This window comes from Engraulis encrasicolus, chromosome 13 (assembly GCF_034702125.1).
Source record: "Engraulis encrasicolus isolate BLACKSEA-1 chromosome 13, IST_EnEncr_1.0, whole genome shotgun sequence".
Lineage (NCBI taxonomy): Eukaryota > Metazoa > Chordata > Actinopteri > Clupeiformes > Engraulidae > Engraulis > Engraulis encrasicolus.
In genome coordinates, this window is record NC_085869.1 from 9060533 (window position 1) to 9074343 (window position 13811).

Here is a 13811-nt window from a genome sequence, read left to right on the forward strand (position 1 = left end):
GACTTAAAATACTGAGTCTCACCATCATTACAAACGCTGATTTTTATAATCAGATATCGCATTAGAATATCCTAAATTATGTTTGAAGTCCCATACATATTCAAAGCATGTTTGTTTTTGTATTCATATAGGCCCTATCCACAATAAAAAATAATAATAATTCCTGGCTAGGGGGGAAATCTTACAACTGCAATGAAATGAGAATGATTTGAATGGATTTCTTCAGATACAGGCGAGTCAGTGTCTCTATGAATAAAGTGTGTGTGTGTGTGTGTGTGTGTGTGTGTGTGTGTGTGTGTGTGTGTGTGTGTGTGTGTGTGTGTGTGTGTGTGTGTGTGTGTGTGTGTGTGTGTGTGTGTGTGTGTGTGTGTGTTGTTGACCCAGCAGGAGGGGTCAGCAGAGCGCTTAAAGGATGACGTGTCGGTTCTTTTCAGCACCTGGCTAGCTGGCCGGCTGCCGCTTCCTTATCCCTGCAGCGGTTCACTCTCCCACGCCTGTGAACCTCTCTAAGCCTCCTTTTGCCCACGCTGCGGATGCCTGCTGCACACACACTGAATACAAACACGTTATAAAATGGCACCGTTTGTCAGTAACGGCTGTAAGAACCGTTATTATTTCATTCTGATTGCAAGATGCTCTGACGTAGGTTATACGACTACGCACACATTCTTCATCTCCCTCCCCCTCTTCGCATTGGCTCCGTCTTGAGGAGATGTATATGGGGGCTATGACGTAATTGCGGGTCCCCGTCATCTTGGCGTGGTCATGGAAGAAAAGAAAGAAAAGAAAAAAAAAACACTTTGATGTGAATCCTCCTCCCGATCCAGCCCAGGTTTTCTGAGCTCTCATGAATGTCTCCGTATGTTTTTGATTGCCTTTTACGACAAGCCCCACAGACACAGAGCAGCCCACCTCCAGCCCCTCTTTCCTCGCCAACCTTTCCCTTTACCTGCTTTAGTCATTCAGCTGTATACGTTTATTACCGTGCGCCTGGCAAAATGGGGATTTAAATCGCCAATTAAAGGAGACAACCAAACTGGCGCCGCTGGCTGACCCAAGCCCTGCCTGGAGGATGGCTGCAGGTTCCAGACACCCGCGACTCTGGAGAGTCGTGCTTCTCCTGACCGTGTGCTATCAGGTCGGCTTGTCCACCAGATACGGTAAGAACATGTCGTGCATCACGGGGAAGGGATGCTGCACACGCCTGGTTTGGTCTGGTCTGATCTGGTCTGGTTGGAAGTCAGGGCGAGCGCAGAGGGAATCTCACTCAGTAAAAATAGACAAAAACAATTTTGGCTCGTCTTTAATGTCTGTGTGTTGATTCCTTGCTGTTGGTATTTCAAACCACATTGCTGAAAGGATAGCGGTTTTACTTGTCAGAGATGAGTGTTTAGTAGGCTAATCATAACAGGTTGTAGGTGTGTGCTACTTGTTGTGGCGAATTGGTTGTAGGTTAGTCTCCATACGCTGTTGCCCAGAAGGCGCAGAGTTTGTTGGAGCATACAAAATAAAAACAAACATGCGTAAACCATGTCAAATAGGCCTACTTGAACATGGCAGATGTTCGTTTTCTTTTTAGCAAGTCAGCAGGCCTGCGACTGCAATATGTCATACAGTTTCCATGTAAAGTTATAAACAAATCATAGCTTCATTCAAACGGTTTGATAAGTAGCCAACTGTTACAAATGACTCGACCTTTATTCATGTATTTCACGAACACCAGAAAGAAATGAACAAGAAACAATGAAAGCGCGTGCCACATCACGTCAGCACCACGGAGAGCGCCGAGCCAACGGTCTCAGTTCCGTTCTCCATCTCGTCTCTTCCTTTTTTCTTTCCCCTCAACAACATCCTCCTCTCTTCCTCATCCCACCCCTCCTTCTCACTCCTCTGTTTGCCATTCCCTATACTCCCCCTCCTTCCTCTACGACAACAGTACTCAGCTAGCTTCATGCACAATGAAGATGTCATTGGCTGTCGCCGTCCGTTGCCTTATTTCCCTGGTAACAACACGCAGCGCGGGGGCTCTTTGTGGTCACAGACGTGTCGTTCGCGCGCGTGGCTGCTGATGATGAGAGAGAGGGAGTGGAAGCTCGAGCACGGCACAGCAGCAGTGCAGAGGCCCTGTCACTCCACTCAGCCAACGGTGATGCTCACGTCACAGGCTGGTTCATGTGTGGACAGGGGTGTCATATGCAGGGGGGGTGAAGTGTGACTGAGTTACCAGGGCCCCTGGAATAGGGGGCCCACATAGTGTCTGATTTATGATGATCTATCGCTGGATGGCTCGGGGTCCATTGGAACTGATGGTAGATAGTGCCAGGGCTCGAGTTGTAGGGGGATGAGGGGAGATGCCATCCCCTCGACAAAGAAAATTGTCAAAAATCATCCCCCTCTAAATCAGGCCTCTCTTCCTCATATATTGTGTTAAAATTGCACTTTCAATAACTACATTTTCAAAATTTTCTCGGGGGAGAAACCACCGAACCCCCAATATGCACAATCAATCTCTAACCATCCTCCCTGGTTTGATTTCACAACTCGACCACTGGATAGGGCTCATAATTTGCTGCTACGCCTCTGTGTGTGGATCAGATCATTATTCTCTTCAGCAGAGAGAGTAGAGAGAGAGAGAGGTTCCATTGGCCCATTGTTTCCTGATTCTATTATGGCCCCCCTTAGGCAGACCTAGGCAGACCTAAGGACTGTTCTATTCATTGTAGAAGCATTATGACACGGCCCTTTAGGCAGACCGGAACCTGGTCGCGTTAGGTGCCCATAGAAACCTACTATGTTGGCATATCTCTATATACTTAAAGAATCTCTGTCTTCGGCCCTCCAGTCTTGCCAGTGTGCCAGCCAGGGTAGATCTTCATGATCATTCACAAGAAAGTTGGAAGGACACAGTTGTCAATAAGGTCTTGCTATTACAGCAACCGTACGTACATCTGCCTACAGCCTAAACAACAATATTCAGAATAGTGTTTTTTTTTATTTAACACTATTTCTCTTTGTAAACATGTTTGTCAACATATTTTTTTTTCTCTATTTCTGGTAATAAAGCTCCGTAATATTGTCAAGACGAAGTTTTACTGTTCGTTATAGATTTTAGTTCACAGTAGTTCTTGATGCCCCATACAGGTATAAGATTCTATCACACTCGTTCTCTTATCACAGTCTTCCACAGTGTTCCACAAATTACCTTCAAATATGTCACGCAGTCCCATTCAGTGTGTGTGTGTGTGTGCGTGCGTGCGTGCGTGTGTGTGTGTGTGGTACGTGTGTGTATGTGTGTGTGTGTGTGTGTGTGTGTGTGTGTGTGTGTGTGTGTGTGTGTGTGTGTGTGTGTGTGTGTGTGTGTGTGTGGAGCTAGTGTGTGAGTCACTGATGACATGTAGGCTTGCGTCACAGGTGTAGCCTACAACAATGTTAAAATGATATGGGTGATCACACACACACACACACACACACACACACACACACACACACACACACACACACACACACACACACACACACACACACACACACACACACACACACACACACGCACGCACACGCGCGCACACACACACACACACACACACACACACACACACACACACACACACACACACACACACACACACACACACACTCTCTCTCTCTCTCTCTCTCTCTCTCTTTCTCTGATTCCCACCTCTGTCTCCTTCGTTCTCTCTCTCACCCCCTTCCTTTATTCGTTCCCTCTCTCTCTCCTTCTGCAAAGCTACCTGCCGTATGCTGTATTTAGAAATAATTGTTCTCATGCGGTGATGGTACATTTTCTCCTGTGTGTGTGATGTGCTTCAGTGAACAGATCATTATACTGTGTGCCAGATTATTTTAATGTGTTTCAGATGATTGTACTGTGTGCAAGATTATTTTAATGTGTTTCCTGTTTCAACTATGATGACCTTCTCTATCATGTATGCCAGGGCTATTCAAATGGCGGCTCTGGGGCCAGATGCGGCCCTTGGACGGCAAGGTTCTGGCCCCCCACAAGCCCCTTAAAATGCAGAATTGTTTTTGCTTAAAATGCCGGAAATTACATCTAAGAAATGCAAAACTTTGTAGGGGAGCACCCTCAGATCCCCCACTTCAATGAAGCCTGCCATATTTTTTTTGTTCATTGACAGTCGGCAACCATAATACATACGTACTGTATAGTTCGGCCCCTTTACTGGGAGGAATTTGAAAAACTGGCCCTGGTTGACATGTAATTGAATACTCCTGATGTATGCAGTAAATCAGTGTTTCTTACAGTAACTGGTGGTCTCGGGACCCAAAAGTGGCGCTGGGGAGCAGAGGGGTCCCAGAGCTGGGTGAGACACAGAGCTGTGGTGTAAAAATGTATAGATTCACCTTTTTTATTTTCTGTCGTTCATACTCACAAGTTGATAAGACATGTAGCATGTCAGCACACGATGCAAATGCTGGTGCATATTATTAAAAGCATATATATACTATTTTTGATTATTATTTAAAGACTCTGACGGCATGACAAATCATTGGGTCACAACGTAATTACCATGGAAAATTGTGGGTCCCAAGACCATTTCAGTTAATACAACTGCATTGTATGTTGTGTTTGTTTACATCATTGATATCTGTGAGTGAAGACAACACACATTTTGCGTACGAATATGCGTCATTTTGCCAGGGTGGAGTAGTAATAAATGGGCCTATCTGTTCTTGGCCTTCTTTTTTGTCTTGCCCAGGCAAAAAAGCAAACATTTATACAAAAGATATATTTGGATTGTTTTTGGGACATTTTCCAAATGTCATTTATGCCAGTGTGTGACTAAAAGGCGTGCATCCTCTTATTAGTCGTTGGCCCTGTTCCTGTGGCTAAATAAAGCTCCCTTTTAGAAGAAACAAACAAACCAGGAAAATCAATCAATTGCTGCTGGCTTTTAGAGTTGTTTTTGTACCGTTTGTCAAAGATTTCCTATTTACAATTCAATTACTGCTCCTACTAGAAGCAGGTGTTCAGATTGCCTTGTTTTTTTTTATTTAAATGGAAATGCAGGCTACCTTTTATACAGGGCTGCATCTGGGACAACACTGTGCTTATTGCCTACTGCTGTGGATATTAAAGCAATATCTCTTATTTACCTGTATGAAAATATGATCTAGTGACCAATCCTGTATTACCAAAACAAACAAACAAACAAAAAACTACAGACAGACAGACAGACAGACAGACAGACAGACAGACAGACAGACAGACAGACAGACAGACAGACAGACAGAAAGGCAGACATACTGATAGAAAGGCAGACTGACAGACAGACAAAAAGACAGACAGACACAGGCAAAACAAAATCAAACAAGCAAACAAACACAGAGAGACAAAAAAGCAGACAGACAGGCAGGCAGACACAGACAGACAGACGGACAGACAGGCAGGCAGACACAAACAGACAGACACACAGACAGACACAGACAGACAGGCAGACAGGCAGACACAGACAGACAGGCAGGCAGACACAAGACAGAGAGACACAGGCAGACAGACAGACAGACAGACAGACAGACCAACGCAGTCTCACCCCAAGTAGTCAATTTCTGACTACCTTGGACCAGACAGCAATTTTTGACGTCTTGGGTATTCCTTCCACGTCACATTTTGACTATGTGGCCTAACCCTAAACCTATTCCTAAACCTAACCTCAATGATGTTATGCTGCCACAAGGGGGCGCCTTTGAGGACATAGTCAAAATGTGACGTGGAAGGAATACCCAAGACGTCAAAAATTGCAGTCTTGGGGTGTCAAAAATTGAGTAGTCAAAAATTGACTACTTGGGGTGAGACTGTGTAGGACAGGCAGGCAGACAGACAGACAGGCAGACAGACAGGCAGGCAGGCAGGCAGACAGACAGACAGGCAGGCAGGCAGGCTGACAGACATGCAGACAGACAGGCAGACAGACAGACAGAAAGGCAGACAGACAGACAAGCACACAGGCAGACAGACAGGCAGCCAGGCGATGCCTCAACAGGTTCTATTGTATTGTACTGTACGGTGCACTGTGTGGGAGGGCCATTTCCCTTGGAGCCTCATCAGGCCTGATGCAGTTAGCTGGGAACTGAAGCCGGATAAGTAGGAGCAGAGTATTGATGCAACGGCCTCTCCATAATTGGCCAATATAGAGGGTGGTTGTGCAGAACCAACACATCACAAACTGGCAGAGTTGCTCTGTGTGTGCCTCTCTTTGTAGGCCTATGTGCCTCTCTCTCTCTCTCTCTCTCTCTCTCTCTCTCTCTCTCTCTCTCTCTCTCTCTCTCTCTCTCTCTCTCTCTCTCTCTCTCTCTCTCTCTCTCTCTCTCTCTCTCTCTCTCTCTCTCTCTGTGTGCATGGAGTAAGAACATTATAATAGCCCCTCCTTTCAATTTCTTGCTCCCCCCTCCTCTCACTTTCTCTTTTTCTCTCTCCCTCTCTCTCATGGGTTAGCCTCAAATTGTCTGTCACTCTTCAGTGGATTTTGCATTCAAGTCGATCTGACAACCGCTTCTTTTCACGTCACACTTCTTCCTGTAGCCAATGATAATTGAGCACAATCTACTATATGCATATGCCACAGAAATAAGACACAGTGTGTAGTAAGACAGCAGTGGGTCTTGTGGTCTTCCTGTCAGTTTGACACATCAAAGTACTGATGCACTTCTACTGACGTATTTTCTCCGATGTGTGACGGATGAAAAAATGATCACTGAGTTCTCAGTTCATCATTAATGCGATCAGTAGGAGCGACAAACTAGCTGGGAACAGAATAATAAAACACATGAATACTCATCACGTGCAGAACAGCAGACAATTCTGTCACTCAGAAACAAAACAAATATTTACACAATGACATTGCCTGGAAAACCATATGCATATTTAATGCAAAAAGAAAAGCCAAGCAAGTACTCTTAAATATCACTGTTTGGCCTGTGACTGTTGTGATAAATATAGTATAGACACCACATCTATCATGTAGTAAAAAGCAATCCTGCGAACAACTGAGCCTAATAAAAACATTTTAAATTGCATTTTACTGAATTATGTGACATAAAGTTAAAAATCAAACTCAAATACATTTTCTCACTTCTATATTTTCAGTAATTTCTCATTTAATTTCTCATTTTTGTAACAATGCAAAAATCACCTATTAACTACTGCTTTTGAACTAAAACTTACTATTTTGACTTGTTTCAAGATATTTGTCCATGGGTCGAGTCATTTTTTCTTGATTTTTTTTACGTGCTTCAAACAAATATTTATAAAATTTACAACTATTCATATTGACTAAATGCTTTTTAGTTGAAGCTTGAAAAATAAGCATTGCCAAGACTTCATTTTGTTGCAGTTCACCCCTCTAACAGTCTGCTCTGCTTGGTGTTTCACGTCTCTTTTGCACTCTGTAGCCCATCCTCTCTATCAAGACACCCCACCCTGCTGTCCCTCTCCCTCGCCTCTGTCATGCATCCATCCATCTCTGTCTCCTCCTGTTCAGCTTTTGCCTTCTTCTTTTCCCTCGTTCCCCTTTCGTCCCTATGCCAGCGTTCCACAGCTTTTCATCTCATCTCATTTTGCCTCATCTCATCTCGTCTCATCTTATCTCGTCTTGTCCCATTTTGTCTTGTTAAGTTGCTCTCCTCAAATGTTCTCTTTGTCTGTACATCATTGCTCTCTCTCTCTCTCTCTCTCTCTCTCTCTCTCTCTCTCTCTCTCTCTCTCTCTCTCTCTCTCTCTCCATGCAACATCCTCTGCTGCTTTTATTATTTTCCCCATGTGTTTGGCTATCTGTCCGTCTGTCAGTCTGTCTGTCAGTCTGTCTGTATGGATATAATGGCCATTCATTAGTCCATCTTTTCCTCGCTTTCTTTCTTTCTTTCTTTCTTTCTTTCTTTCTTTCTTTCTTTCTTTCTTTCTTTCTTTCTTTCTTTCTTTCCTCTTATCTGGGTGTATATCTGTGGTGTGGATGTGCAGCTCTGCTCTGCGTCTGTGTTTGTCTCTCTCTGCCCTTATCTCTGTTTGTCCTGCTGGACCCCCATGGCATGCACACACACACACACACACGCACACACACACGCACGCACACACACACACACACACACACACACACACACACACGCACACGCACGCACGCACGCACGCACACACACACACACACACACACACACACACACACACTCACACACAGGTACCTGGTGGATGCTGCTTTATTTGACCAGCTGTGTCCAGTATTACACGGCTCTCTGGCAATTTCCACACTTTGCACCAGATTACACACACACACACAAACACACATGAACACGCACACACACACACACACACACACACACACACACACACACACACACACACACACACACACACACACACACACACACACACACACACACACGAACACGCATGCACACACACACACACACACACCCTGTAAAATCAGTTCTTACTGCTACATATTAGGTGTGACCTTTAAAATAGAAGAGCTGTGTTGTAAATAGGCCTACATCTATGCTTCTAAATCACAACAAGTTGGTCAGGACAGATGCACAGCATTACAGAACACCGTGAGTTTGTTATTTGTTTAAATCAATAATGATTCCAAAAACACATTGGCGATACAGTAGATTTAATCATTGTCAATTGTCAAGTTAACAAGAATCATAACAACTAAACAAAACCCTTTTGGAAAGGTAATATAACCAGAGAGGGTTTATAGAGGTAGACAGGCTATGATATAACTCCTACCACTGCCAAGGAAATCCTTGTAGCATATCCTCAACTGAGCCTACAGCAGCAAGCCAGCCTAGCGTACCTCATTCAGAGATAAATGCAGCCGCTGTTTCCCAGCCTGTAATGCTGACTACGAAGGCGACACATTTTATACTATGTGGACGTACAGTCAGTCATTCAGGCAGGCAGACAGACACACCCCAAACTACTTGGGCAACAGTGAACAGCAAACCCATTTAGGCTTGACTTTCATCATAACCTGAAAGCAAAACAACACGATTTGTTGCACAGTTAGACAGGACAGAACTTTTAGCCCCCATAATAACATCCTTGGGAGGATTTATAGTTATGTGCCGGGCAGCGTCTTGCTGTGATTATACTTCTGAATCCCCGTACAAATCTGCTCGTAAATATTGTGGGGAAAGTAAGTGTTCTCTTATAGTGGGGGGAAAGGACTTTGGCAAGGCTGGCTCTACTCTAGTCTGTTCTGCTCTGTTCCACTCCACTCTGCTCTGCTCTGCTCTACTTGCCTTTCATGCTATTTTGGCTGCAGTAGAGAAGAGGGGAGGACAGTCATACACAAACGCACGCACGCACGCAGACATTGCCATCCCATACCATACACCAGGGGTATTCAATTAAATGTCAACATGGGCCAGTTTTTCAATTCCTCCCAGTAAAGGGGCCGAACTATACGTATGTATTATAGTTGCCAACATTGAAGTGGGGGGGTCTGGGGGTCGTCCCCCAGAAAGTTTTGCATTTCTTAGATGTAATTTCATGCATTTTAACGTCCCGTGTCCCGTTTAAGCTCTATACAGAACCCATACATTTATCTCTAAATTCCGAAAAACGATTCTGTATTTCAAGGGGCTTGTGGGTGGCCAGAACCTGGCTGTCCAAGGGCCGCATCTGAATTGGCCCGCCATATGTAATTACATTAGTAATGCATTGATTATGGAAGTGTGAACACAACAAGAATCAATAGGAAATTGCTGACACACACACACACACACACACACACACACACACACACACACACACACACACACACACACACACACACACACACACACACACACACACACACACACACACACACACACACACACACACACACACACACACACACACACACACACACACACACACACACTGTTGTCCTTTAAGAATGTCAGACTTTCTAGAAAAATGATTCCAAAGTCGCACTACAGGAATGGGGACACTGCATAGAAGATAACATATCAAAAGTTAAAGAATACAATAAGTACGCATATTCCAGTGGTGTAGTCAACTTTTTTATGGTGGGTATACTGTATATTTGAGCATTTTTTGAAGTGGGTCTACTGTATATATCTGTGCTATTCTAAATAATGGATCAATCAATTTTAAGTGGGTATACTGAAATCCCTGAAATTTTGAAGTGGGTATACTCCGTATACCCGCGTTCTACGTAGACTACACCACTGGCATATTCTCTTTCTGCCGACATTTCTCTCTCTCTCTCTCTCTCTCTCTCTCTCTCTCTCTCTCTCTCTCTCTCTCTCTCTCTCTCTCTCTCTCTCTCTCACACACACACACACACACACACACACACACACACAAACTCGGCGGTATCGCACCTGGTGTGTGTGTATGGTGCATGCATGTGTGTGCGTGTGTGTGTGTGTGTGTGTGTGTGTGTGTGTGTGTGTGTGTGTGTGTGTGTGTGTGTGTGTGTGTGTGTGTGTGTGTGTGTGTGTGTGTGCAATCTGTCATGCCTAGTGTATGGGTGAATGGGTGTAGGGGACAGAGAGGAGTGATGACTTTTTGCCGCCACCCCTGCAGCAATAAGGGACACTCATCATACAGGAAGTTGACATCTGCCGAGCGCTCCACTCATCAGACAGGAAGTTGACATCTGCCGAGCGGCGCGACATCCTGGAAGATCCAAGCTGCTACTGCGCACTCATTCAACTCTGAACTGAACTGAGTGATTCATGCACTGCGCAAACGACTGCAAAATAACACTTGTTCTCTTTGTCTTTTTCCCCCTCTACCTCTTTCTCTCCTTTCTTTTCCTTCCCTCTCTATCCTCTATCCTCCGTCTTTTTTCCCTTTCTCAACTTCATTTTTCTCATGTCACTCTCTCTGCTTCACCCTTTCTTTCTTTCCTTTCTTTCTCTCTCTCTCTCTCTCTCTCTCTCTCTCTCTCTCTCTCTCTCTCTCTCTCTCTCTCTCTCTCTCTCTCTCTCTCTCTCTCTCTTTCTCTCTCTCTCTCTATCTCTCTCTCTGTCTCTCTCTCTCTCTCTAGGTTGTCTGTTTGAGAAGAGGCTTTGTGGCAGGGACCAGATCTGTGCTGATGGTGAGTGTTCTAGAATGATATTGGTTGTTCTACTGTAACAATGTACCATTTCCACAATCCACACTCATTCAATTTTACCACTTTCCCTTTAATTAAACAAATTAAAAGGGTTTGACAGCCCTTTAAAAAATATGTGTGATGAAGGTGAAAAAAGTTTATAATTAGGGCTCGTGTGGAAGAAAAGGGATGGTCGTAGCTCTGCTCTATTTATGCTCACATGGTGACATTGGTTATCTCCTTGGAAGGCACTTGCTAGTAAGTCATCCTTCGACTGGAGCCAAATTTGGTAGTTCCAATTTCCCCTCTGTGATAATTAAATAGGTACTCATTTTGGCACAGCCACAGACATAATTTCCTGTATTTCCTTGACTTTTGTGTCCTTTCCAAAAATATGGTAATTTGGCAAATTTAATATTTTATATTCCACATGTCTCTTGAAGGGAATATGGTAATTAGGTGTGGTTAATATTGAAGAGTCGTTTATCTTCACCAAATATGGTAATTTGGCATGGTTAATATTTTACAATCCCCTGACTTCTCCAAAAATGGTAGTCTGAGTTTCTCTTATTTCTTGTATGTGCCTGAATGTTGCAGCTATATGACATCATCCTTAGTTAACATGGGCAAGGCAAGGCAAGGCAAGTTAATTTGTATAGCGCATTTCATATACAGGTGCAAATCATTGGTGTAAGCATCCAGATGTTACACTAAGTGTCTCTTGAGGTGATGTATTCAGATATTTCACTCTGTACACATACTGTACAGTATGGAACAAATATGATATAATTGCAAGCATGAATAGAAGAGCTATATCAGAGAGAGTAGAGAGAGAGAGGTTCCATTGGCCCATTGTTTCCTGGTTCTATTATGCCCCCCCTTAGGCAGACCTAGGCAGACCTAAGGACTGTTCTATTCATTGTAGGAGCATTATGACAAAGCCCTTTAAGCAGACCGGAACCTGGTCGCGTTAGGTGCCCATAGAAACCTATTATGTTGGCATATCTCTATATACTTAAAGAATCTCTGGCTATATCATTTACACCCATTAGTAGCCTACATCTTATCTGTTTGACATTGGTGTGCGTGTATGTCTGCATGCATGTGACACTGTGCATTACATTACACTTATCTCACATGTTTTATCCAAAGCAGCTTACAGTTATTATCAGTAGGGTATTGGTTACAGCCCCTGGAGCAACGTAGGGGCCTTGCTCAAAGGCACCTCAGCCATGGAGTGAGATAGGGAGTTTTGAGATTTGAGCTACAACCCTCTGATCTAAAGCACATCTCCTTAACCACTAGGCCATGGCTGACCATGTGTGCATAGCCTGACAAGAAGGTATGGGTTAGTGCCCAAAGGATGAACACAGTTGACTATTTGCTACTGATGAACGTAGGATTCATTGCAGACATGCTGCCATTTCACTTCAACTGCATGTATTCGATTTTTGGTAACGTCTCATTATTAAACTTAAAGGTGCACTGTGTAAGATTTGTAGTTGTTTATTTCCAGTCTCATTATTAGCTGAATGGAAGCATTTCAAATTTCCAGGAGAGAGAGAGAGAGAGTTGTGTTGTTTGCAATGCGTGGCTGCTGCTTAATTTCCTCTGGTAGGATAATAAATCTGATCTGGCTTGACTTGGAGGGAGCAGCGGCATCAGAGGTCGTAAAGCAGGGTGGGGGGGTGATATGTGTGGCAGCCTCGGCTGACACCGCTGCCCTGTGACGGGTGGTAGGTGATGTTGGCTCAGGTGGTATAGGTGCCTTTTTAATTTTCTTTCTTGAACTAACAACTGATACACTAGAACAAAACAACAGAATATAGGCACCTCTTATATGTTAAACCAATGAATAAGCTACCTGTCAAATTGGCTAGTGACCAAGTGTTACCAGCATTTGGACACTTCCAGGTGCCAATGTCAAGCCCAGGTGATGATGGTAGCTCAGGTGGGAGAGCAGATTGGCAACCGGAAGGTTACTCTACCCTCTCAACTCCGCCTGCGTGTCCTTGGGCCAAGATAGTTTTGAGTTGAACTGAAATGGCAACAATTGATACACTAGGAGAAAACAACAGAATATACTGTAATCACCTCTTATATGTTAAACCAAGGAATAAGCTACCTACTTGTCAAATTGGCTAGGGACACCGACATTATTACCAGCCACAGCCAAGTTTTACCAGCATTTGGCCAGTTTGCAGATGCCAATGTCAAGCCCTGGTGATAATGGTGGCATTAGAGGTCGTAAAACAGGGTGGGGGGGTGATATGTGAGGCAGCCTCTGCTGACACCGCTGCCCTCTGAAGGGTGGTAGGTGGTGGTGGCTCAAGTGGTACTGCCTTTTTTTTATCTTGAACTAACAATTGATACTCTAGGAGAAAACAACAGAATATATGGCACCTTTTATATGTTTAAACCAAGGAATAAGCTACCTGCCAAATTGGCTAGTGACACAGAAATTATTACCAGCCACAGCCAAGTTTTACCAGCATTCGGCCTGTTGGCAGGTGCCAATGTCAAGCCCTGATGCTAATGGTGGCTCAGGTGGTAGATGTTACGGATCGGCAACTGGAAGGTTACTCTTTCCTGTCGACCCCATCAAAGTGTCCTTGGGCCAAGATACTTCACGCCAAATTGCGACTGGTGGAAGGCTGACGCCTTTCATGACAGTGTCTGCCGCCGGTGTATGAATGGGTAAATGTGAGCTATATTGTTAAG

At 44.2% G+C, this 13811-nt stretch overlaps 1 protein-coding gene across 1 annotated transcript in view; it reads left to right on the forward strand.

Moving 5' to 3' along the window:
* Window positions 1–1072: 1072 nt before the first annotated feature.
* The window catches only part of ptprna (protein tyrosine phosphatase receptor type Na), a 75363-nt gene continuing 62624 nt past the window's right edge, over window positions 1073–13811 (forward strand). Inside the window, exon 1 of the mRNA XM_063214705.1 lies at window positions 1073–1160. Within this exon, the coding sequence (XP_063070775.1) occupies window positions 1073–1160 (88 nt within the window). The remainder of the gene's footprint in view (window positions 1161–13811) is intronic.